General features: G+C 37.4%; 1 protein-coding gene and 1 long non-coding RNA gene across 3 annotated transcripts in view; one reads left to right on the top strand and one right to left on the bottom strand.

Annotated features, from left to right (window-relative positions):
- cpne5b (copine Vb) overlaps positions 1–27,774 on the bottom strand; it is a 132,075-nt gene that overhangs the window by 15,475 nt on the left and 88,826 nt on the right. For both annotated transcript variants that reach the window (XM_025010189.2, XM_025010188.2), the window contains 7 exons: positions 15,833–15,936; positions 14,131–14,235; positions 6,187–6,228; positions 5,882–5,957; positions 4,086–4,139; positions 3,319–3,380; positions 976–1,022 (listed from right to left, as the gene is read on the bottom strand). In XM_025010189.2, coding sequence (XP_024865957.2) covers positions 976–1,022; positions 3,319–3,380; positions 4,086–4,139; positions 5,882–5,957; positions 6,187–6,228; positions 14,131–14,235; positions 15,833–15,936 — 490 coding nt within the window. The remainder of the gene's footprint in view (positions 1–975; positions 1,023–3,318; positions 3,381–4,085; positions 4,140–5,881; positions 5,958–6,186; positions 6,229–14,130; positions 14,236–15,832; positions 15,937–27,774) is intronic.
- Positions 20,206–20,698, top strand: LOC112451312. Its single transcript, XR_003040111.2, has 3 exons — positions 20,206–20,360; positions 20,442–20,566; positions 20,649–20,698. It is a non-coding gene; the product is annotated as an uncharacterized LOC112451312 (long non-coding RNA).

The raw sequence follows: 27,774 nt of genomic DNA on the forward strand, positions 1-27,774 counted from the left end.
ACTAACAAAAAGACACAGAAATGAATCAAAATAAGACTAAATAAATAATAAAACAAAGCCCTACCATAACACAGATTATTTCTGACAAAGAAACTTCACTCAGATTTATTTAAAGTGGGTTTAAGTGGAGAGGTAATGAATAATTAACATACTATCTGGCGTTGTATTAAAACAACTCTGTGTAATGTAAACCAGCTTTATAAAAGTGTTTCTATGAACTGTTTTTGAGACTGGAGTTGTTTTAGGAGGCATCAATCCACATTGAGCTTGGCCCCACTCAGATCAGCTGCTCTTCAGTCCAGTCAGAACTAACAAAACTTTTAGCTTTTAGCTAACCTTTTGCTTCTTTTAGTTTTTAGCCAACATTTTTCTGGTTTTAACTAGCCATTTGCTACTTTAAGGTTATAGCGAGTGTTTTGCTACTTTTAGCTTTTAACTTGTCTTTTGCTTCTTTAGCTTTTAGCTTATGTCTTGCTCCTTTAAGGTTTTAGCTAGTATTTATTTATTTATTTTTTTAGGTTTAACAAGTCATTTTCAACTTCTTCAGCAAATTTCAGCAGTCATTCAGCGCTCAGCAGTCACACAGCATTTTCACAGAAAATGTAAATTCTCTATTTAACTTTTCCACAGAAACACCCTTCAAAAATCTCTTTAACCCATTAAAATGAGCAGCCATAAAAATTGTGTCTGTTCTGAAATTTATGGCAACATTTTTACCACTTTTAATATGTGTATTTACTTCTGAACCATGAATAAAATTCATGTATTGAGTATACCAGCAAAGCATTTAAAAGGAAGATCTCCTAAGAAAAGGCTTTAACATATTGGACATATTATGTGTACAGTTTGTGTGGCTACACTGCCTTTTTGTGTTTGTGTGATTGATTTAGAAAGTGGACATGCCACAGTAAAAGATTACAGCTACAGTATCTTTTCTTGCCCCTTCTCTCCGAACACACTGCTCGTATCACTCACCATTAGATGCTGTGAAATCGATGGCCACGGTGAAATTGATCTGCGTCCTGGAAGAGAATTGAAGAGGTGCACATTTTAAAAAATTAACTACAGAGACCAGCCAGCAATAACAACAAGCCAAATCTCACAAACAATCTGTGACACAACATGAAATATTTCTCTTTAAAACATTCGAAAACCATCAAATGCATCACAAAATACAGGCGTAATCACTCTGCCACAATGACTGTGTGAAGACAAAAAGGTCTCAATCAGTTATCAAATAAGATTCAGGAGATTATATGATTTATATCTGAGGCAGGGGGTCCCTCTGAGATGCGGAGCCAGGTAACAAGCAATTAGACTGATGGAGCACTTAAGAGCAAATCATAATCCAATTTCCCCGTGCTGATGAAGCTTTCCTCTCCTCTCGCTAAGTTACGACAGCAATGTGAGGCCTTAAGGGGCTCAAACGACAGCCTCTCATTATCTCTGAAAGTCACCAGAGAAATGAGCGTTTGAGTGATAGTAAAATGAACAAGTTAAAGATCCACATTAACCTTTCAGCTTGGTGTGGGGACGGAGAATATGACCCAGCCTGAGCATGCTAACCTAAGCATTAATTACACTTCATTTGATTAATTCAAAAGGAAATTTTTAATGTATTACCACATCTGAACAAAAAAGCAGGTAGTCTTTTTGTCCCCCTCTTTGTTTCTTCTATTGTTTCCGACTGTGTTTTGAGCTAAAGGTCAAAAGACAAAAAGACTCCTTTTGTTGACATTTTTTGGTCTTAAATTGATCCTTTTTGACACTTGGTAGGAGATATTCGTGTGTTTTTTATCTAACTGTATTCTGTCTGCCTTTTTGTCTTGTTCTAACATAATTACAAGTATATAGTTTTCAAGATCACGACTTAAGAAAGATAAATTTAAACTAATAACCGTTAATCTACTTTTAATAGAATTACTATGGTCAGGCACGTAGCCCTTTTATTTTTTAAAATACCACTTTGTCCTTATTAAAATTCAAAGCGGGTAGAGGGAAGTGTAACTCAAATCTTTAAACTGACAAGAAGGCTCTGAACTATGATCAATAAAAAGAAATGTCTGCTCATTACATTTCAAATATATTCACGTTCTTACCCCTGAACTGTGTCTGTGCTGCAGAGTTTGAGAATGAGAAAAATCAACATGCCGGTGACACTTCGTTTCACCTCAAACTATCCAGAGCTTTGGAGTTATTTGAATAGACAAATTATACTTGTACCTTCATGATTACTCTCCTTGTCGTAACATGTAAATGCCAACAGCGTTAATTTTCATCACAATAAACGAAATCAACACAGAAACACGTAACAGACAAGAGCTGCACTAGCTGGTGAAAAACAAAAAGATGTGCATTCACTAGTAAAGGGTGACATTTATTCAATTCTAAAGACCAAGAACCTCTGCACTGCGAATATTTAACTCTTGTCCAGTAAGTGCCGGGGTAATGTTAGGTGGAAGGCTGATGAGGATGATATATATCTTTTCTTTTTTAACTGAGGTCACTAAATCTCGAGGTTATTCTATCATAAATCAGCCAAAGTGAAGAACTGTCAGCAAAATCTGTCACACTTGTCAGCTACGCCACAGAACATAAAACCCTCTGACAGCCTACCTGCTGTGATGAGACAGCAGAGATCAGAGCCTGCCTGGAAAGCCACACTTCACCTGAGAAATACTTGATAAGCAAAGATCCATCTCCAGTGTTGAAACCAACCCGAGGTCCAAGGACCTCAGTGAAGACAGCTTACCTTTAACTCATTTAAGCATCTATTGTTGGTACTTTAAAGGGGGGGTCAGATTCAGCAGACGTTTTGCAGTATGAGTATGTCTATCAGCTCTCTGACACTCGTAACAGAAAATCTATAAATGAGCCTTGTGTGTGAACACAACAGCCAATTCTCCAGAGAATTCCCAGTGAACATGTGCAGATTGATGCTTCATGCTCTCTTCTACTTGTCTACATGCCACTTTTTTACCAATTTGCTGAGAGTTTTAATGTGTATCCATTTAATACAAATATAGAAATGGCCAAAATTGCAAGTACAATGAGTCTTCTCATAATTTGACCAAAACATATTGATTCCTTCAGGATACACTGCACAGTGCCGAAGATTTTCACTTGAATGTTTCTAACAGTGAGAGTGCATCTAAAGCAAAGATTTCCCTGTTCTTTGTTGCCTATGTGGAGAAAAAAACATGAAAATAGTCTACAAGTAAATCTCTTCATATTGTCTGCTCTTCCTGAATAAACACAGCTGGGAAGAAAGCCTATTTGATGGTTTCTTTAAGCGTGCAAATTGTTATTCCCACTCACCCTCCTTTGATGTAATCTAAGAAGGTGAATTCTGACTCAACAGAGAATGAGAGCAGGGTCACCTGGAAGTTGAAGAGAAGGAGAAAGAATTGATTACTGAATTGGTATTGATGTTTTCCTGCTAATACATCCTACACATCCACGTACTGACTTAATTCAGCACTTCACCGTCTCACATGGTGGAAGAATGAAAGCAAACTGCTTTTTGGATGATTGAAATATTTGCAATGCCAGAGGACAGGTTTGAAGAGAAGATGAGATGCATTTATATGCATTACCTGCTCCCGCTGACACTGTTGGGAAAGCTGTGAAAGCTGAAAATTGGTATCTCAAATGGTCATTGCTGTCACTCAGCTCACTGATGTCTTTAGAGTTTGTCAGCGTTTTCATCCTTTTTTTGTCCTGCTTCCATGTTTTACAGGATCATGTTTTTATTTCTAACTAAATTACAAACAGTTTGCCATCAAGTTTGTTTTCTCTGTTGAATCAATCAATGTTACCAATACCATACTGTCCAATAATATCTTAAAACACATTATGAGAAAGGCAATATATCTTAGAACTACTTCATCAACAAAAAATATTTCTTTTCTTGTTGCTAAATGTTTTAAAACTGATAAATGACTAAATAATGAGGAAATCCAATTTCCAATATTCAACACATATGAATTTAAGAAAGAGATCTAATTAACAACAAATATTAACAATAATTTCTGTTGAAAACGATTAAATTGACTTTTCAAGTTAAACTCTTGAGCCATACTCACCGTTCCTGAGTTGACATATTTCTTTTTCTTCATTTTCTTTTTTGTATTAATCACCTGAAAATAAAATAAACAGCATGAGCTACAGGTAAGGTAAAAACTCTAGCTAAAATGGGATATAATATTTCAGAAAAGACATTTTAACTTGAAAAGGAGGGAACACACAGGTATATTAATGAGGGCTGCATTCCATTTAGAAGACGCTCTGCTTGTAAGCATTTTTTCACAGAACAACCATTATGCTCAGCTGCAGAAGTGGAATACTATTTTTGCTCCAGAGGTTTATGTCTTTTTATGTGCTAAACCTTTTGCTGTCATTGGGTCAAAATGACCCACAAGGTCTGAGTCTTAAAACTGAGGCTTAGAGGGTCGTTTTGACCTAAGAGCAGCAAGAGGGTTAATTGTTAATTGCTCTTTCAAATAACCATAACATTTAACATAAATAATCATGTAATTTTAAATCAACAGCAACATAAAGGTTTATAAACTAACATTTGCATGAACTGGTATGAAATGTTTGAGAATGAAGTTGTTTTTAGCCGTCTACTTTGGTCTTGGCTTTACTTGTACTAGCAGTCAGTCCAGTTATTTCTTCAAACTGAAATCATTCAGAGAGGGATTTACCCCACTTCAAACACATCATATACGTCAATCACATACATATAAAACATGCATTTTTAAAATGCTGGTAGATGGAGAAAAACTGAACATTCAAACCTGATTCTCAGATTATAATTAATTGATGGGTGAGACAGGGCCTAATGGGCAAGGCTAACATTTACTAGCATTTTAGAAGCTCAGAACAAGAAAGAAATGCCAATCCAGATACCAAAGACGTCTCAGCTCATTACCTCAATTCTCAATGGCTGCGAGGCATGAAAGTGACAGGCCCTAATTTAACACGGAGGGATGGCAATTTGTCTGACACACCGAACAATCTGCTGATGCAAAAACTAAAGGGCCTTTCAGTCTCCCTGGGAGGTAGAGAGGAATCAACAGTAGAGTATAATGGAGCTGACATCTAAAAGACAGGTATTTGTCCTTCGCTGAAGGCCACCAAACCACAGGGGCATGAAGACATTGACATGTCCTCTATTTCTGGGAAGATTATGACTTTCAGCTGCCACTCACACATTTTGATTCTTTAACACAAAAAAGGATTTACAATTTAGACTGAAGAGTTACAATCTTAGACCTGTTGCATTTTTCAAGACATTAATGAATTGTGTTAAGCACAACATAAATAGTGATTTAGATAAATATATTTTTGATCCCTGAGATTCAATCTTGGATTCCAGAGAGAGCTGTTCCACTCTGATAATTCAAATTCCAAATAAATCCCTAAATTGTTCACCTATTAATCCTGTTTCATTCTGCTACTAATAGATCAATTTCCATGCGTGTCAGCGTACCAGTGATGACAGCGATAAAATAAATCTAAAACATGGGTGGGAGGGATGTTTAAAACTGCTTGGGGAAGGTGGGGAGGCTTGTTTGAAAGATGAAATGTATGAACAATCTAAAAATAAAAACCCAAAACAGGCTGTTTGAAATATTTTTTTTCAATACGTTGGCGGTTTTGACAGGTTTATAAAAGTACTGATATATGCTGAAGAAGTAGAAAATATTCATGGAGGGGAATAGGCTCAAAGTGTGTGGAAAACAGAGCAACACTGATGTCAACAATGGCAATGCCATCCACATCGAAAACCGGACCCAGAACTCTGCCACACTGGGACTCCATGTTTCAGGAGTCATCAGACATGCTGCTGAACTGCGGGAACACTGGAATGACTCACCTCGTACACATTAAACTGACTTTGCCCTCGAGCTAGCTCTCGGTAGCTGGTCGTGAAGTCCCCAATGAAGTCGTGGCTGGGGAGCAAATACAAGTGAATACAAACAAAGGGTGGAAACAACAAGGAATGGTTTAGGGGGGAAAAAAATGATTTCTGACAAGCTGCGATGTTTTCTTGGATAAATGTTTATGAAAAATGCCCCCTTGTAATTTGTATGTACGGGCTATAATTGTATGGATCGATTGTCTGTGATTTAACTTGCAAAAATTTGTATGCAAACATTATATCTCGGCAGACACGCTCACCTGCCATCCCGATCCCAGTCATACACCTCCACCTTGATTGTTCTGTGGAAACAAAACAATCAAATCACAAAACACAAAGAAGAAAGCTTTTTTTTTTTTTTGCTAACATGGGTGAGTTACTCCAGAGCATATTTAGTGGCTTGATTTTGGATCAGGACTTGGGACCTGTCCAGGATGCAGGGTGTACCCAGCCTCTCGAACAGTGGATGGATAAGTTTTGGACCGCATTTGATGACTATTTTCAGTTGTTGTGTAGAAGAAATTTGCTTTTTAACTTTTAAGCCTACAAGAATGTGAAGTCTAATAAAATAGCTCACAGATTTAACTGAATCAGTAAAAAAAAAAAAAAAAAAATATATATATATATATATATATATATATATATATATATATATATATACTAGTGTCAGTCAAATGTTTGTAAATGTTGCTGCACCCACATGTCCTTCTGTTTTAAGTAACATTATGTACAGATGTACTTCTTTTCTAAGCTCGGGTCTTCTATCAGAGGCCTGGGATATTAAAGTGTAATGTGTTGTTCCAGTTCCCAATTTCTTATCCCATGTCCTGCTTTCCCAAAATCTAATGCAGACCTTGATCATTCAGGTAGCATTTGAGTCAACCAGGCATTGTTTCTATGTTTAGTTCGTTACAAAGTCAAAGTTTCTTTGAAGTTGGTAGTACCGGGTTTGAATTCCTGACTTTTCCGTATAAAAGTTTTTGAAATATATATTAGACTGTTTGCATTTTTTTTTTAAGATCCATTGTTTGGTCCAGACTTGTTCATTTTAAGTAATAAGGCATTCCTCTGTATTAACTCAAGCTGGTATGTTTAACCACATTGTTCCAAAAGAAATTCTGAGGACTTTCACATTTTTCCCACTATGAGGCCAAAAACACACTCTCAGCCTCCAAACTTATTGAGGCTTTCTAATGAACACAAACTACAGACATCAGTTAAAACTGGGAGACGTATTGAAATCATCAGTTCATTTTCATATTCTGTCAGAACGCACACTTGGATTGTTGCCACAGTTAGAGGAAGGCTGAGCAGCAGGGTGCAATCTCAAAACGGAAAAAAAAAGTTAGTTATATAAAACTCTCGATGCAATTGTAACCTTTGAAACTGTAACACATGTTTACTTCCAACATTCAAAGCATCTGATAAAAAAAGAGACATACTGAGAACATTTTGCACAAATGCAACAAAAAGTGTTCACGAAGAAAAAAAAAACTTTCCATGGCACTTTTATTCTAGAGTCACATTGATCGCACTCCCTATGCCTCGCTCTTATCTCTCCTTTTCCGTCTTACACAAGCACTGACACCTTCCAGATCCAAAGGAACCAGAATCAACTGATACAACATAAAAGCTTTTATGCGACTGAGATGCCTGATATAAGCCCAACTTCCTCGCTACCATCTGGCCCGTGCTGCTTCACAGTGAAGATATGTTCTTTTGTGGCTGTGAGAAGCAGAAATTGTGCTTGTCATCTTGGTGGTAGATACATGGTCCTTCTGCTTAGGGAAAAAAGTGAAAATGCATATTAAAAGATACAGCAGAAATGAAGGGAAAGCCAGAGAAACAATAAAGTCATTTCTCCTGCCACCAGTCTGAATACAGGATCAAATCTACAGCGAGAATTGCCAATTATCTGTACTCCTTGATATTTTAATAAAGGACCTGGAAATTGTCATTGTGCCAGCTCTAGACATTTGTCAAATTCTCTTTAATCTCTGTATCTTAAATTACAGAAGTGTAAAAGACCTTCAGTGCACAGTTCCTTAAGTGGCTCTTCAGATTGTAGAACAATATACACTCTAAAACTAATCTGATACAAATAACCTCAACTGCTTTCCTCCAACATCTTTAATGATAATGACTTCTGTGGAATCAAAGATACAACTGTTCTTCTCCAAGACGTCTGTGACTTTTTTACTTGCTGGAACAGCAATAGTTATTTGAGTAGCACAAGTAATTGAGGAAGGTTTGATTCATTTTGTGCTGAGCCACTTACACTCATGGTAAACATTTTTTCAGGCGGGCGGTATTGAAGATAAACCTTTAAATAGATGGAGAACATACTCTTTCCTCCATACGCGAGCTGCTGAGGAGAATGTACAGTTCCCACTTCTTTTGTTTTTCTTCACACCCACTCGTCTTCTTTCTCTTGACTAACTCATCAGTAACACCTCCTTTGACAATTTGGATTTTTTGTCTACTTTTGTAAGGCTGCAAATATTATAAATGTTGGGTGTCGTCTTCTTAGTCGTGTTTATTTTTCCTATGTCTTGCACTTCATCTGACCAATCTCATCCACTCTTTTTTTTGTTTTTTAAAAAATTGCTCAAAAATCAGACACTTGCTGCCATGAGGGATTCAGCTGGGTATTTCCACAATCTGTCTCACTGAGCCAATCTGTCACCAGCAAAACAAAGTTGAACATGGATGGTTTCTTGACTGTGTTGAAAGGCTTTAAAAAGCTACCAACTAATCTGGTTAAAATATGCAACACCAGTAGCCTCAGGCAAAATTCAGAATTTAAATTTTCATTTGTTGTTTCTTGTCTGAAACACTTTCTGTTGGACAGCAAAAGTGTAGTCATGCATGAAAGTGTCAACCCAGAGTTCACTGACAAACAATTGTATGGCAATGCACATCTTTAAATGTATATGTGGAGTTGATACAATCATTTCACAACCTTTAAAAATGTTTATTTTCTGCACAAAGATTCTAATTGTCTGATTTTTGTCTTGAAGATCTAGGACAGTTGATTTCTTGAGTAAAAAAAAGGAAATAAATATCACAGAGTGACTAATAACTACCTAATGTGGTTATTTTTTTTAAGCCAGCCCACTGTTAATTTCACATAAAATCAACAGTTTCAGGATAAAACAGGAAGTAAAGAAAACTTTTTTTTTTGCAATCACCTGGGCTAAAAGTCTTTTTGAAAGAATTTCACAGAATATGTATGAAGTGCATGTCTTTCATTGAGTAATTTAACAAATGTAAAAGACCCACACGAGTTTAAAATTAATCTCACATTTAAAACCTATAACAGCAAATGGCACTTTAGTGCAACACTATTTTGTGCCTACCAGTACTTATTTGCCTGGTTTTTCAGTAAAAGTCATGCAGTCCGTGAGAAGGATGCAGAGACACTGTTTTTTCTTCCTTTTTTTCATTTAGAGAAATCAGTTGGGAGACAAACACTTTGGAAATCTTAAGTGCCCTCTTTCTGAACTTGCTCCAGTTTTTCCTTTTGCTCTTTGGTGTCACTAATGAAAGGAACACAACCGAAGTGAAGTCCAGCTCTGATTAAAGCATGGTAACCCAGCACTAGGTCATCCACTAACATACGGTGCAGGCAGGTATTAAGTGGACTGAGGTGCCTTGATGCACTCTCCAGCATGTGCTGGAACAGGACTGAGAGGAAGTAGAGTAAGTGCCAACTCCAACATGCAGTCAGACCCCACTATCTAGGAAGATTAAAAGCTTGACAAAAACCTCAGTGTTTTATGAATTATTTCTAAGCAGTTTTTGATGGTTTTATAGTTGTCCTGTTGAGAAGGAGAATCTGCAAAAGAGCTGTTGTGATCTGGGATGCAGGATTAATTGTAAGGTCAAATTACATTACCCTTACCAATACCCCTACTACCAGACGTAACCATACTGATTCACTCTTAATTTAAGTAGCAAGGGGCACTGGTACATGTTATCCAAAAGGAAATGAAATGCCTTTTTAACATGCCAATATGCCATTAACTGTTGCCTATTCCTTTCATCTAAGCAGATGCAAAGCTGATAAGCCCATACCTGTCTTATTAGAGACATATATGTAAATATATGTAAATATGTAAATACAGTATACAATATATACTGCATTTACAATATATTTACCCAGCAGCAAACTATTGTTTATTTAGACATACTCAAAATGTAATATCAAATGTGATACACAGAAACATCAAACTAACCATCACAATGATTGTGACCAGAAATGGACTGGTTTTCAGTGTCATGCCAAATTCTCCTGCTGAAATGTGTTTCTCCTGCAGCTCCACCCTGTCAGCTAAAGAAGCAATTGTTCTGTGTAAACTCTCACCCATTGTTACGTGCTTGTGTCATGAAGGAACTATGTAAACCTTTAAAATCAAACATCATGTCTCAGTGATTGTTATTTGTTTTTTTTTCTTCTTTTCAATTTAAAACGGCTTTCAATAATCCCCAGTGATATCATCAAAACAAGCTGAAATCTATCATTGATCAATGTCTCTGTAGACTTTACAAACTGCTGTTTTTTCAGTGATAGTTAAAGGGATAGTCCAGTCAACATTGAAGTGATGTTCTTTCTACTAGTTAGTACCTTATCAGCCACAACATCAGTCATAGAGCAGAAGTATGGAGAAAGAGGCAAAGCCTTCCTCATGGCTTTGCTAATGGTTAGCCAAAGGAGTGTCTTTTTTTCAGGCTTACAAGACAACTCTCAAAAACAACATACTGGTGTCAAAGAATGCTAATTTAGTTCATATTAAACCTCTACAATTTTACATGACACTGTTCAGTTTGTCACTGTTTTCTTAGCCTGACAACATCTGTGTTACTAAGCAAATGTAAGTGTGCAGAGCATATATAGACTATGTGATACAATGGATCAGTTTGCCTGATCCACACGTTTGGTATGTCCAAAAGTTTACTCAATTCCCACAAGATACACAGTATATCTATCCTCAACATATAAATTTGTGTGGGGTAACATAGATGTCTGACTGAGAAAACAATAACAAGCTAAATAAATTGTGTCATGCAAAAGTGTAGAGGTTTAAAATTAGCTAATGTAGTGTGCTTTCACACCATTATATCAATTTTGAGAAAGAGTTGTTTTATAAACCTAAAAAGGATTTTAAAAATGGCACTTGTTTGGCTAGCCTCAAGCATGGACAAACTTGTCTGTCTTAGAAAGATAAATTAAGATGGCATTTGGAGTCAAATATTTTAACTCTTCTAAATGAAAACAATGAAAGGCAGATAAAAACTTTTTTTTATCTTGGAGCTCAGTCTTCATTGGTGAACATTTAGATTCAAGATTCTACAAGAACAAGGCCAAGTGTCTTGTTGAATAAGATAATTTGAATTTAGCCAAGGCAGACTGGGTTAAACACATTTTTTTCAATTATGATGCTATTCACTAACTGTGATGATGAATATTTTTGTTTGATACTCGTAAAAGAAAATAAATTTAATATGAGGGCTTTCTTGGGCTCTTTGAAACCTCATCAGCTCTTCACTGCAAGCTCTCCTTCTCTTGATGGATGTAATTACACAGCTTCAGAAGGACTGACAGCCTAAATAGACGTGTTTCATACAAATCTACAAGTAGTGTGCTACTGGACTATCAGAGGCTAAAAATAATTATAATGAGACAAAAGAACTAAATAATTAAAAATATAAACAGACCAACGACTCCTTATACTAACAACAAAATAATGAGAAACGCAACGTTTATTATCACCCACACAAATATAAGAGTTCATATTGTTGTCTTGATGTTAGTTCAAGAATTTTTGTCTGTTTCTCTGCCATGTCAATTTTCCTTATGCTCTGTGTGTGGGCGTATGTGTATGCTTGTTTGGCAAAGGAGTATTTCAGGAGTCAGCTTCAATGATCTGATCTATCCCTTGTTTCTGATAGGCTCTGACAAGGTAAAGAATTGTTCTTAGACTCCTGTGCAATTGGCTGGCTGACAGATTTCACCCACTCTTACCCAAGTTTTAAATCTACTTCTTGAGGCAGTCCTATAAATCCATAAGGCAAAACCATCAGTAGCGCAGTCCCTGTCTGTCTGCTGCCTGTTTGGGATTTATCTCAGCTGTCTTTGCACACTTGCATGTTCTCAGCAGACTCAGTAATTAAAGTTTGACTGCATACAAACAAGACACCTTTGAGAGTTTGTGTGTGTGTGTGTGGAGGGGGGTTAAGTCAGAAAAATGAATTTTCTTTGTGAAACACAAAGAATATTCACAAAGGCAATCTGTCTGCCACCCTAGCCTTTCATCTATCCTCAAGTTCTTTCATTATTTACCATGTTTGCTTCACACCAATGTCTTTTTAAATTAAAAATATACAGATAAGCTTTATCCTCTCTGAGTCAACAAGTTTGCATTAATTATGTGCCAGCTGGAAAAAGCAGCCCACCATTACACTGGAAAGTAATGCGTTTCTGGTGTTTTTAGGAATACATTGTAAAAACAACAGCATTTAAAGTGCACATAAAAAACTGAAGGTTTCTGAAGGTTTGCTGAAAGATATGAATGTGGTGTCTACACCACAGAATGCTATGTCTACATTATCTGCATTATCACAGATACACTACAGCAGGATGAAGACCGCAAGCCAAAAGAAGCAGTATCCCCATGTGGAAGGAGGAGGCAAGAAGCCAAGATCAATACAACACAAAGATCTGTCAGCCAGCTGTCAGAGCAGCAGAAAAAGTTTAACAAAGATCAAAACCCCAAGGAAATCCCACAACCTGTCCATACCTAAAACTCTAGAGACTGCCGAACAAAGCCTCAAAGCTCTGGCTACCCACCGGAATAGGCAAACTAGAGAGACATAACCAGGAAAATAAGTACGATGCTCTCTACTGCACTATTCAGAATGTATTCTCAGAGGTCTGAGATTGAACAATAGAGAAGCATATGGGAGAAGGTGGCATCAAATAATACCAAGAGACCCTAAGAGCAGCTTTCTCCCACAACAAGAACCAGTACGCATCACAATGGCAGACATCGAAGACAGAGTTTCCAGCATTGACAGATATATGAAGAGTTGGATTGTGCCAGGCCCCAACATGAGCCATACCTTCTGGATAAAGATGCACAATTCTTTCCATGAATGTTTAGAAGCACAAATTAACAGTCTTGGTCATGAATGGTCCTCAGAATGGGGCAGTTCCATCCAGCTACCATTGAAAAACTTGAATTTGCTCAAGGGTGCTGAGGAATCATAGGACTAAGATAATGCAGGACTTCTAGATCCAGAATGATAAACAGGTGATGGCTAACCAATCGGACATATCGACAAACTACAGAAGAAAGTAGTTTATAGATGTTGAGATCTTAAACAACTTTAACATCAAGAAGAAGATACTGTACATGAGAAGCTCAAGAAATACTGTGTGCTAAAAAGAAATAGAGATGTTGTAAAAAGTTAAAGAGCACTCAAAGCTGTGACCACCAAACTGTGAGGGTGGCTCAAGTTCAACAACCTCAGAGATCTCTGTCTAGGAGAGTGCAGACTTTGAAACAACTAAGAAATTGAACAGAAAACTCAAGCTCCCAGGCATCTAGTAGAAGACCCAAGCTTGAATTGAAGAACAACTACCTACATGCAGAGGAGAGTGAATTTAAATGTAAACATGTACATATACTGTATGTGTGTGAATACACAATTGCTATCAACTATCAATTTACATTTTGGTCTAGGATGACAAAGTAGCAAATGACAATGGGATAAGAAACTAAATGTTTCCAGAAGGTGGTATTTTAACATTAATCAGCAGAAAAGAAAAACCTAAGGCTTTTTTGAGATAATATGGCATTAGAAACACTAGGAGGCTTTACACAGCGCCATGTTGAGCTGGTATTGATTCCTGATGGTTATAGTCACCTTAAGAATACTAATGGCAGTTCTTAGTGCACATTTTGTCAGTCACAGTGACACTAAGTAGAGCCATGAAGGGGGTTCATGAACTGAGCCCACAGAAATAAGTGACAACAGATTTCATTAAGAGCAACATTACTGATTATTTATAGAGTATGCATTGCTATGTAATTTAAATCAGGAAGAAACACCAGTGATAAGTGAGCCAAGTCTAACAATGAATGGCCAAGCAGCAGCTGAAGTGATCAGAAGGTGTAGTCCAGAGGAAGGTTGTGTTGTACCTGTCATAGTCTCCATTACAGAGCGCTCGCACTGGGATAGCGAAAGGTTGCCACACTGGATTTAATGTATTCTTCACCACCTCTGTTTTATGGCAGATAGTAAACCTAGAGATAGAGGTGAACATTAGAAATTAAAAAATACAATGGTAAGTAGAGAAAGAAAACTGACTCTTTGTTACCTATACAAACAAAAAGGAAAAGAAAAATGCAGTAATTATGCAAACTGTGGGAGGAGCGTGCAATTGAATAGATGGAGGGAACTGGACAGGCAAATCCCTCAGCCATATTTTCTGATGACAGGAGAGATGCTTTAAATAGGACTTTGTTTTCTTTTGGCTCATGCTTTGGACCACAGAGACTAATTTAAAATTCTGCTCTGGCTTTTAAATCCTTTCCCTGGTGGACAAGTGTGACACTGACCTGTGAATGGACCTTTCAGATATGCGAAATGCTTTACAGAACAAAACCCACCTAAATATTCTCTCAAAAAGGCAACAGCATGCATCACAGTGTTATGTTAGTTGTCCTACTCAGAGGCTTGGATTAGGCTGTTTGTGCTCCACTGAATGCCTTGAGCCTTTTAACGCCCTCTGACTCCTTTACCCATTTAAGCCTCTAATTTGTAACACCCCCCTTCCCTCTTTCTTTGGCACCAATAAATAGATACTTGTAAAATGACTGGGGGATCTATTTCCACACTGTTATGTGCAATACAAAATAGATTCAGAAAAGCTTGAAGACATCTCTTGCCAGATTCAGCTGACTCTGCCACAACTGCAGGGTCCTATGACAAGCTGAAGAGCAATCTGGGAGAAGTGCTGCTCCGATGAGGAGATTGGTGATGCATCTCTAAGGAAATTGCCTCTACAAATGACTGTTTTCCTCCCATTAAGGGAAAATGCAGATGCGGTGTTTTGTTATTCCGTTTTTCTATACCTTTTACATTAATTGCCCCCCTTTTCATGTTTGCTTTCCTGGCATCATTTATAGGTAAGACACAGCCAGGGGAATTGTGGTTGTGCTGTCAAAAAGATACATGCATTGTTTCACAGCCTCCAAGGATGTCCGTGCCTCAGTAACAATTCCAGCTTTTTTCTTAATGTCTGCTATAGTGTTATCTTGTCAAAGATTTATTTTGTCTTTTCCTTTTTTGGAGTATTTTTCATGTTTACAAACAGATTTTCAACATTTCGTGTTCTTATCATAAGGTTAAGGGAGCACAAATAATAAATCCCACACCCTTATATTAAAGCGTTGCTTTTGATCAGAGTTTCTTCACTGTAACAGAACTACACCTAAGTGGATCTTGAGTAACAACCCACAGTATTTTCAGATTGAAAGAAAAAAATAAGTTGAAATCCTGTAGACATTTAGGTCTTGCTGTAAATGTTGATTAAATGCTTGCATTTAGCAACCATATCAAGAAGATTATGAGGAATAAATAAGCACTGCACAGTGGGACTCAAACTCACAATCTTTGCTTTACCAGCACTTCTCACAACCTAATGAGCTAAGCTGCCACACAACAGCAGTTTACATGCCCCAAAACCAAAGACGTCTTAGATGTTTAGATCAAGAATAAACCTTTTTAATTAGTGTTTAAATCCTCGTTGATGCTCTATGTAACTGTAGCAGGTTTTATAGACTAAATATGTCAATTTTAGTCAAACAAACAGAAAAAACAATCATACAAAAAACTTACGTTCCGTCCTCATTGCTTCTGTAGAAAACCATGAAAGGGTCAGACTTGCCAAAAAAGTCCTTTTTGTCCAGCTTGTTGGCACAGAACTGCATAGTGGCACTGTCCTGCAGGTATGCAAAGAAATTTGATGAGGAGGAAGAGTGACAGATAAACTCTTATGTCTTTGGTGCTTGCAGCAAAACATTTTAGGTACTCAAAACTGTATGACTGAAATTCATGCTGAGGACCATTTCCAATACCAAGTCATTTTCTATAAATTCTGCACACTTGATGGACTATTTTCTTTCACTGTACATTCCAATTTTCTCCAAACAACTGTGGTTGAGTTTTGGTCACATATGTAATGGCCAGGTTTGGTTTTGGGCTATGTTTTTCAGGTTTATAAAACAATTCTTTCTCAAAAATAACATATCAGTGTGATGGCTGTAATAGTGACATAATGCAAAACACAAATGATAGAAAAACATATATAAGGTACCAAAGCTATTTTATGCTGTTTTAGAAAATACTTTTCAAAAAGGTGTATATAGCCATTTTTTTTCTCCACTTGTTTAAGTCTGCACCATGTAAATGTCACTTACTGTATATGATTTTGTTCTGTAAAGCACTGCTGTCAGCTTGGAAACTACTCAGCTTGTGTTGAAGTATAAAGCCTAATTGTGTCTATACAGTAAACTGTATGTGCATGTGTGAAACGTTTTTTTTTGTTTGTTTTTCAAATCTTGAAATTGTCTTCATCCGCCAGCAGTCCTACAAACACTTTGATACCTGTCATAGCAGCTGGAATGCATCAGAGGTTTTCTGAAGAACTTCTGTCTCGGAGAAACATCAAACACAATGCAGAAAACAATTTTTCCTTTGAGCTTAGCGTTCTCCTAATGTGCTCTGAGAGCTGCTTTGTTCCCACTTTTTGCTCCTAATCTTCTCAAGTTAATTTCACGTACCATCTTGGTTAAAATTTTATGTTGGGGAAGTAAATTTATAACTATTTTATTCAGGAACTTCCTGAAGGAATAGGTTGAAAAATTAATCAGGAGTAATGAAAATCACTTTTTTTTCATACACTAAAATACGTAATCAAGGAAATATGTCAGTGTTCAGGCCATGCATTTCCACAGTGCCACAATTTACCTGTTAAAATGTCATCCCATATATCACAAGAGTAATTGCAGTTCCAAACCAAAGTGCCATCTTTACTTTAAAGGACTTATTCTGCATTGTAATGTTGTACCAATTTTACTAGCTGAGCAAAAACTGTCCATTTACCAAAGTTATTTATGAACCCAGGGACATCTTTTTTTTTTTTTTTTTAAAGACTATTTAAAAGTCATCAAAAGCTACTATAAAAAAAGCTCACCAAAAACGACATGGTATGTATTGCTGATAAATCAAATGGCTGCTGGAGAGCCTGAGAGATTAATTTTCACCCAGACTCTTTCTAACTAACAGGCCTGATTGTGCATTTTTCTGTACAAGCTGTTCATTTTGAAATGTTGCATTTCTCCATTCTCCTAATGGAAATCACTTGCTCGATACTGAAGCTGCGTTTACTTGTTTGCATCTACCCCTCTCTGTTCATTTGGCTCTGCTTGTGTTGTGGCAGAGCAGAGATGGCGTCTGTCTTATCTCTGACATTTAGCTGCTAATCTCTGAACAGAGTGGGTACATTACATTCAGATGCTAAAACAGTATAGATTGCTGCTGATGTCAGAGTCTGAGGCCTTTCAATGGGCAGCCATGGCACCACTAATGATAGTCTTCGTAGTATTGCAGCTTGCTCTTTGTGTTTGGCTTTGTGCCATGCAGCAAATCAACAAGTCAATGTCCAACTGAGTGTGTGACAGCGAGTGTTTCTGCACATGTACTGGATGTCATTTTTTATTTTAGTACCTTGGTGCGTTTCACCAAAGCGTCTGGCCCGTGTCTTTATCAGACACGGCCAGAAAGCAAGCAGTGCACACTCATGAGCACATCATATTCACTCAGCTCCAGTAGCAAGAGAGGACCTTTATCTGTATTCATGTCCTCACCCCGAGGACACGTGCACTCTACATGACTGGCTTTTGACACAATCCTCCTACGCAGACTTCACTCTCTCTATGTCTGATTCTTTAAAAAAAAAAAATCCTTCTTTAATCCTAAGGGAGATTGTGCGCATACACACTGCTCACTGATGGATTCTCAAGCAGATGAATACTTTTGCTACTAGTATGTGTGATAATATTGATGTATGTGCTGCAGCAGAATGATTTGACTTAAAAAAAGTTTCTCACTGTGCATATAAGAAAGGATAATTCAATTGCTGTCAGCTTATTTATTAGATGTAATCACTTGCTGACTCTCAGACATGACTGGAGCATTTCTGTATAAAGCCATAATCACCTGGAAGCACAGCAGAAACATCTGCATTTAGAGGCAGGCAGGCAAATGACAAATCAACACACCAAACCATCAAAACTTAAAATGTCTTTATGAAATCTTCTGTTATGCATTTATTTTTTATATTTGCTCTCTTATAGTTTAATTATGTTTTGTTGCTGTCTAAATAAATGTTTTATGTTTTATGTTTATTACTTTTTTTGTTATATTGTTAACGATTTGTTCTTCTGTAATGTCCCTTGCTTTTCAACTTTTTTTTTTTGTTGTTGTTGTTTATATTGTGTCCCTATAATTTTGCAATAAAAAATGTCTCCAGGAAACCATAATTTTAGCAGCAGCGTGTCTCATGAAATATTTTGCCATTTTATATCACCATAAAGTGCAATGTTTATGTTCACACCACTATGTATTAGTTTAGGAAAGTATGCACAGAAAGTCTTTATACTTCTTTGTTTATCCCCTGCCTATGAAAGGCAAAAAGCAGGCATGTGTGCCTGTGTCTGTCTGTTAGCAAAACATCTCATGAACCACTAAATGACTTTTAATGAAACTTTCAGAAAGTAATCAATGCACTTCTGCAACTGATTGACTTTGGAGTCAACGCAATTCAAGAAAGCCGGCATAGACAACTGAAATTAAAAAACACAAAAATGGTTATAACTTGGTAAATTTTACAGATATTGAGCTAAATTATGGTGCAGTACAGCTGAGGATGGTCCCCTTCACACACTTTGTGCAATCACTTTAAAATCTTTGTTTAAAACTTTGCCATTAACTCTTGGAGTTAACTTTGTCTGTAAGCAAGATATCTCATGAACCATTGAATAGATTTTAATAAACATTTTAGAAAGTAATTAGTGGATTAAAATCGCAACTGATTAGATTTTGAGGCTGACCCAATTCAAGATGGCCACCACAAGTCACTGACATTAGCCAGCACATAAATGGGTATACCATTTTTACAGATATTGAGCTAGAATTTGGTGTGTGACTAGCTGAGAGTCATACACCACACATATTCTGAGTGTTGAATTTTTCAGCATTGCATGAGATTGTTCATAACCTCAACTTCAAGGTTTGAGCAAATCGACAAGAAGTGATCTTAGTCTGAAACTCTGGCATGAAAGGCAGATGATGATGTTCATTTTCAGCAAGGTCAGATTTTTTTTCACCCTAACCATGTTTTTATTTAAAATAATCAGGTATTGCATCAGCCTAATTAACCCCCCCAAAAAAACGGCTAGACATTTCATTTTCTTAACTTAATCAGGTGACTTTGGTGTATTTCTGAAAAAAAAAAAGAGAGGGTTGATTTACTTGCGGTTTGTAAAGTAATTAAAAGTAAAACAGGAGTCTTAAGTTATCAGGCTCTCCTCCTGTGGACTCGACTCCCAGTTTGAGTTTGACATGAAGAAATTCTGTCTTTCAGACTTGTTTTTAAAGCTTTCTGCTGTTTATGTCCCTTTTCTGTGGTCTCACCTCCCCAGCCGGCTGAGGCAGATGGTCACCCATCTTTATTCTTTATTCTGACTGTGCTGCGGGCATCTTCCTGTTTAAAGGAAGTTTTTTTTCCCCTTCTCTTCTGTCACCTGCTGTCCTGTGCATGCTCAAGACAGGATGTTGGTTGAAAGTAAATTTTTGATGCAATCTGTTGGCTTCCTCTGCAAGACAACTTTTTTTTCTTAACAGTACAGAAATTTATAGTTCTTATTACCACTGACTGAATTGAAACTAATTATAATTGGACTGAACTGAACTGTACTGAATTAAAATTCATTTGATTTGATAGACTGAATGTAATCAAATGTTAACTGAGACCTTTCTAATTTCTCTGGATAGTTTTTAAACTTAACTTTTGCTCTAAAGGTAAAATATAAAAATAAATTGGACTGAGTTGAATAAAACATCAGCTTCAGGACTTATTGGAGGTCAAAACAGGGAAGACGAAGAGTTTTATGCTAAAGCTGAGCATGGGTCTGTTGTAATTGGTGATTTTGTTGACACTTCCTGGTGGACATGCTTGGCTCCTCCTACTGGTGGAGTCAGGCAGGTCCTTTGCACACCTGAAGGAGATGAGGCATCAGATGAGTTGCTGTATTTAAGGCTGTGGTGGGAACCAGATCAGCGCTGGAGCATTGCTTACCTCGTGGTAAAGTCTTCGAGCCAGCTCAGTAACCTGCCTGTAAAGTTACAGATTAACTTACCTGTGTTTTTGTATTCGTCCTCTTAGTGAGTTCCTGTCTGCCTGACATTCCAGTCTGGTTCCGGTTCTATCTGCAACGACCCAGCCTTGATTCCTCGTTGATGTCTTTTGTCTTCCTCAACAACCGATGCAGAACCTCACCTGACTATTTAGTAAGCCTCCAGTCAGTTGTTTCGTTTATCGCTCGCTTAAGATCCTCATTTGATCACTTACCGTTTCTCCTCCGCTTTTCAGATTCCACTTCCGTTCCGGTCATCTCACTCTTTACTGTAAATAAATTCTCTTACCTGATATCTGAGTCCTGTAGTCTGTCTACCACCAAGCTGTTGTTTTCTCTTCGACGTCAGAGAAACCTGACAGGGTCTGTTTGCAGAAAGTGCAGGTAGACTCTTTCATCACTTCATCTGCCTTAAGTTTGTTTTGTCAATAATGCAAATAATAATGCAAATGTTGTTTGTATCAAAAAAACCTAAAAGAGAAGCTTGACATAGGAAAGTCCAAAAAATAGACAACAATTTTTGGGATTCCAAGGAAAGTAAAAGGGCAAACGTATTTTCCAAGCGACTGCGCTGATTCAGGTCCACTTGTTGTCATGCTCGTTTTGCGCTTTCCACTTTTGGATGCGATTTTGTTGGGTTCAGAAAACAGGTTCAGTTAGAAGCCTTCTCACAACAAAAATGGCTGACATTTAAGATGCACTTAGTCTCACAATAGCAGAAGGTTGTGAACGTTTACTCTCTCTAATCTCGCTAATCTCAGAACTCTATACAAGACAAATGGTTGATATAAACAGTAATTGTCGAGTGGACATTTGAATAGATAGATAATGAATAGATAATGCAATGTAAAGGACCTGTTCTAATATCTGAACAGTGGCTTTAAGAACAGGTTGTCACAAAAGTTAGTTTACAGCATATACCAAAAATCCCATGGGTTCTTATTACATTTCGGATTTTATTATGGACATTTAAACGGTAAATTTTTATTTCATATGGTGCTTTCAATTCTATATTTCACACTATATGTGGCACTTTTTATATCTTTAGTCATACACCAATAAGCATATTGGGGGCAGTGGGGTCTCAGTGTTTTGCCCAAGGACTCTTTGGTATGCTTTCGATTGGAAGACAACCTCACTACCAAAGGGCCAAAGCCACATCTTTCACCTGCTGCAGAAATAATTTTTGTGAAATCCCCCGAGCGAGATTGACTTGTCGAACTTCTTTTTAATAAACATTAAACACCTCATGTGAACTACTAACTATTTAAATATTTGTATTAAAAATTGAAACCATTATTAAATACTCATTATACCTTCTTAAAAATGCATACTTCGTGTTTGACTAAGAAAGCTTTGCACTGCAACTTAAACCAAACTGGACTAAAACAAATGACAGTGCCTGATGTCAGGATTATACTAATTTCAAGTAGAGCTCATTAACAACCTCCTGCTCAGCTTCTGCAAGTCTTCTCATGGGGAATTAAACAGACTTACAGCAAATTCCTGAACAAGTTGGTCACAGATTGTGGGTTTTTGAGCCCAGATAATTCGTCTGCGCTGCTGCTGCTCTGAGTAAGGACACACCGGACAATCTCAGTGGAGCTGATGGGGACATAAAAGCATTTATGGTGATGGAATGTGTTCGGGATATTAAATATGCATCTGCTTCTGCCTCATTAATGCTCCACAGCACGCACACACACCTTCACAAAGCTCTGTGATCAACAGCCATTTGCTAATATAGAGGGAATTGGAGTATCAATATTTAAAGACAGGGGCCGTGCTAGGTAGAGGCATATTTACCCCCCCAGGGAAGGAATGAAGGATTGTTTGTGACAAGGGAGAAGATTTGTATGAGTGTGTGAACACGTTTCACCATAAGGAGTCACAGTTAAACTAATTAAGACAGAGATACAGGGAGAGGATGGAATTAGTGTCAGCCTGTGTTTTGTGTCTTTGGGGATCAAAGATGGAGAAATGATAAATAGCACAGTCAAATGGAGAAAGTGTGAAAAATAATGAATCAATTAAAACGCTAAATTAATAAAGTTAGTAGGTTAGGATGGAAAGGAGATATTGAGGTTGTATTTTACAGGATAGACAATGATAAACGATATCTTGCTGATTGTATGTTTATGTTTGTGTGTGTATTGCGTAGGCGTAAGTGCTCAGTCTGAATGATGAGAAATAACACACTGTGCAACCAGTGTGTAGATTCTAAATGTGTGAATTTGCAAAGAGGTCTGTCCTTGTTGGGATAATTTTACTTTTGTCTTCTTTGATTTAAAGCTACAAGAAGTTTGTAGCTGTCAAGTTCATTATGAATAAATAGCAGTAGACAAAACAAAAAAAAAAACTTCTGTCAAAACGGTTGAAGTGTCCTCTAATAGCTCCACACCCGACTGCTCCAGTTTTTTTGTTTCTTTTGTTTTGATATTTTCTGCCTTTCACTTCCCAACGCACGCTGGGTGAAAACCTGCTCGGCTCTGAGTTGCAAACAGTGTGCTCAGTGCTGTCCTTCAGATGTACTGCAATGTGAAGGGAAATTTCAAACAGGACAACAAAGAGGACAACAACAACATCAGTCAATACACAAGAAGTAAGACAAAGAGTCGTGTTAGCTTTAAAGAAATAAGACACTTGAAATGTTTTGAAATAATTCCGTGAGGAGCTGTCTTTCATACTTTGGAAAACATCTGCACTATCTGTCAGGACACACTGCAGGCAGATCAAACACAAACATTCAGTGCAGATTAAAAAGCTAAAGAATAAACTTGAACTGAAGTCCGCCAGGTGTGCTGCTCAACACCTGCACTCTGTTACACCCCCTTCACATTGGATGACAATCCAGCTGTGATGTCCCAAATCATCCTGAACATGGAAGATTTTTGCAGGGTCTTGGCAGGGTGTTCAGGTACTAGAAATGCAGTGGGCTTTGGCAGCATATCCGTGATATGGGGCTCACAAACACCAGCATGGCTTGATTGTCAGAGAATTTGAAGGACTGGTCACGATGGCCTAACACCTAGACTATGGCCCCATCACACCCATACCCTGCTAGCAGCACTCCGAGTAAGTTATTGCAACACTTTCACCATGCAGCTGCAATGATTAATCCACGCGCCAATAAATCCTGCACCTTGGCTCTTTTCATTTGCAGGCCTGCTGAAGACAGAAGGAAGAAGGCTGGATGTGGTTGAGTTTCTGCACAGAAAACCACCTCACCTGTATTATCTCATGGTGCCACATGATGTTTCCTCCTCCACAGAGGAGAACTGGGCATTTAGGGCTTCAGCCTCAAATGTTTTCTAAATAGCCCATGACACTAGAAACTATGAACTGCACAGCTGAAATAATACTTCTCTATTTTTCTGTATTTCATACAAGCAGCATTCTTTTCCCAATACCTGCACTATGAAGCACCTGCACACGGCACATGCGTATTTCGCACACCATGATAGAGTTCTGCAGATCTTAACTAAAGGAAACAGCCTAGCAAAGGCATGATACCCATGGTAGTAGTGTTGTGCTGGCATGTAGCTATGTGCTAGCTCATAGTTGCATCCTGAAAAGTGTCTCATGTCCATGACATGGTTTTATTGTGGTATTATAGTTTTGAAGACCTGCTGCTGACAGTCTGAGCATGTCAAGAGACAGCATGATGACTACCTACACACTGAAGGAGGTTTTTCAAATTTGCCACAATCCAGCCATGTTCCAATAAGTTGTGTAGGTCATGGAGAGCATTATGAGCTGTAACCCAGTGTGAACAGGGCCTTAGTTTTTCTTATAGATTAGCTTTATATTGTCTTTCTTTAATAAGGCTTTGAGCCCTGTCTAAGTGGTCACAGACAGAATTAATTTTCAAACTGTAACCAAAAGTAAAGTAATTCAAAATAAATTAGTATAGAAGCAGTCAGCTGAGGACCCTCAACATTTTGGAAATATACGGTTAAATGGTTCTTTCCGGTTAGTTTTGATGGTGTAAGTGGGACCTGATCAAATTTTTGAAACTTAATATATCGCTAATCACTGTGCAAAACTTTTCAATAACAAGCATGTTGAGTCTGAGAAATGTTTCAGTATACATAAATTGATTACTTTAGTTCATGGCTCATAAACTTGCTCAAATGGGAGAACAATCTCTTCCTAACCAGCAGCTCTGCTCCTCAATTCTTTATCAGATTAAAGCCATATGGTTCACATTTATCAATGTCATTCTGTTGTAAAAATATGCTCATTTAAATGATCAGATATTTTAGCCTAGAGTATTTTTTTTATTAAATCTATAAATCTTAATGGAAGAGTTAAAGCTAAATCAGTGTGGGCGGTAAAGAGTGATGCTGTATTTCTACTAAACCCTGAAAGTTGCATGCTGATAGACAGTTCTTGTTAATTTCTTAGACATACATAATAAATGAATGTAACACATGTGAAGTATTGGCACAAAGGAAGTATCTTTGATTTTAAACAGCAAACAAACATTATGAGGCTGTTTTGGTTACACTAAAGAAATGCCAAGAATAAAAGTAAACTGACTTCTGTTGTATTCAATTTTATTTTATTTTTTTAAGATGTCAGTATCTTCAAAAAACAGATGTCTAAAGCTGAATTATTAAGAAAAATTCAAATATTAGCAGTGGGTTTTATATAACTAACTCAAATGTATCCCATAAATATAGGAAAGAAGCAGAAGGAGTAACATTAAAGGAAATTTTTAGGGCAAACTAAATCAAAACGCTTAGTCTCACTTAAATATTGAGGGTAACATTAGTTCGATTTAAGAACCTATTCATAAAACATTTAAAAATTCCTCTGACTGCGCAATAGAAGGACTGAAAACATAGCAGAACTTCCTGAGAGTCTTATTTTAGAAGGACATAAAAATTCAAAGAATAGGAACTAGCAAAGGAATAAAGAGGACAAATTACAGCGAGTTAGAGCGACTCTGTTTCCATCAGGAGAAAATGAATAGGACTGATTATAAGCAGGTAGTGTACATTTGGATTATTTTATTAACCATAAGATTTTGTCAGAAATGTCTGGATAAAAAACTACATTATTTGAAGATTTTTTACAAACCAAACAAAATTATATGTACACTGACAGCTTGTCTTGTGTTGTGTGCTGCTCTTTTATAGTTTTACACTTGCTGGTATCTTGACTGGACATGTTAGCATGTTTTTGTTTTACTCCCCTCTGCCATGAAAGACAGGTGGTTGTGGAATTGCTTCTCTGTGTGTGTGTGTGTGTTTGTGTGTGTGTGTGTGTGTGTGTGTGTGTGTGTGTGTGTGTGTGTGTTTGTCGTCTGTGTGCCTGTTAGCAAAATATTTCATGAACCAGAGGACAGATTTTAATGAAATTCTCAAAAAGTAATCACTAGAAGGCAATCTACAGCTTTTAGAGAACCTGATTCAGGGTGGCCACCACAACTAAGCAAGCTCAGCAAATACAAAAATGACTATGAATCAGGCAATATAAAAAAGAGGCTTAAATCTGGTGTGCTAAGAGTAGTCTGTGATTCACACTCCAAGTGCTAACAGAATTTTTATGTAAAGCTTTGGTATGCTTGCCAGTGTGCAATATGCATTATGTCAAGGAATGCTAGTTCTAATTGTTCTGAATGTTTTTGTGATTGTTTTTCTTATTTCCTGCATGATTCAGCCTTGGGCATTGCAAATTGTAACCTTTGTGACTTTTTCCACATTTCAGAACTTGATACCATGAAGACGTATTTGTGGTTTCTTGCTGCTGTGTTCCAAACACCAACCATCCCGGTTGATGCGAACATGAATAAATTCAACTCAGCTGACACTAAATCTTTCTATTTGAGACAAGACACTGGACACAATATGAACATAATTGATCTTTACAGCCACCAAATAATGTATTTCTCAGTGTCAGTGTGCTTTATTCAGTACAAGAAAACCAGATAATAATCATCCACCTTTTGTCAAATTCCTTGCAGAGAATAAAGTAACGTAAACTGAATGAAGGGTGCATATTTGTGTGTATGTTTGTATTTATCAGCTGCTTGTAACTGCCTGTGAGTGACAGACACACATAATCATGTATTTTACCACAACATAACCACGCACAATTAACCCCAACATGGAGCAGGGAATAAGGTCAGGAGGTTCTGCTTTGTAATAAATGAACGCTTGGCTCCACACCATCAGCAGAGCTGGGGGTTTTCAATAGTACATGCTGGACAGAAATATTTGTCTGCTGATTAATTTTCATTTACGCATGAGCACAGAAGCTTTCTTCCTCCCATCTTATCACTTCTCTGTGCTCTCAGTTTTAATGTGCTCTTCGTTCCTGTCTCCATTTTACTTTTGTTTTACTGTTGCGGGCTTCCTTCTCAAAATCTTCTCCTAATTTACATGCCGTAGGAGCTCAGAGTAGCATTCAAAGCAACTTAACTGTGAACGCTAAGGTGTTTAGGGGTGACCTCCATCATGTTCCTTTTCTGTTTCATCACACAGCAGGTCACTGCACCGAGTGACGAGCAGCTGCTGCAGATCTGAGGAGTGTGCCGTATGCGTGGAGCTGTTTGTGTTTGTGTTGATCGATAGATGAAGTATAGTACGGATGAGTAGATTGACAAATTGATATGCTTCCAGAAATGCTGTAATCATTAAGCAATTTAATTTTAATCAGAAAGCAATTGGTGATTGGTTTAGGAATTATTGCTGCTTCCAGGAGAATTTGCTGTGATTTTTTTCAGTTTTGTGTGTGCATGTGTGTGTGCTGATGAATGCAAGATATGTCCACGTGCACTCAAGAGACTGAGAACTAAGTAAAACCTAAACTTTAACTGACAAGGCAGCAAAAAGTAAACTTAACATACTCTGTGAAAGCACTGAGAACAAACAACTAAACAAGGCTGGAAACAATGAGGGGAAAAACACAAGGAGCTGGAGGGAGCGACCCCAGAACAAACACTGCACGCAAACATTGCATCAGACAACGAGTGAGAGTGAGCTGGGAGTGTAAGTACATGGAGGGATGATTATTGAATTGGAACAGACATGAGGCAGGTGTGAATGATGCTGAGGAACCAAGGGAACTGAGGGAAACCAAATGGCACAGGAAGTAAACTGCACCACACTAAATACAAAAACAATAAGCACAAAAGAAATAACTCAACACAAAACTGCAAGGTCATGACAATATATTTGAATTAAAACAAAGATGTAAATCAGTCTGGATATTCATATTGTTTTTTAAATGCTTTGAAAATAATTCTACCAGATAACTGACTCAAGAAATCAATAATCAGAATTATAAAATCATTGAAAGCAATGTTGTCCCATACTGCATACCTTAAAGTCCTTTATATTATCTTAATTTATT

This window comes from Kryptolebias marmoratus, linkage group LG4 (genome assembly GCF_001649575.2).
Source record: "Kryptolebias marmoratus isolate JLee-2015 linkage group LG4, ASM164957v2, whole genome shotgun sequence".
NCBI classification, from domain to species: Eukaryota; Metazoa; Chordata; class Actinopteri; order Cyprinodontiformes; family Rivulidae; genus Kryptolebias; species Kryptolebias marmoratus.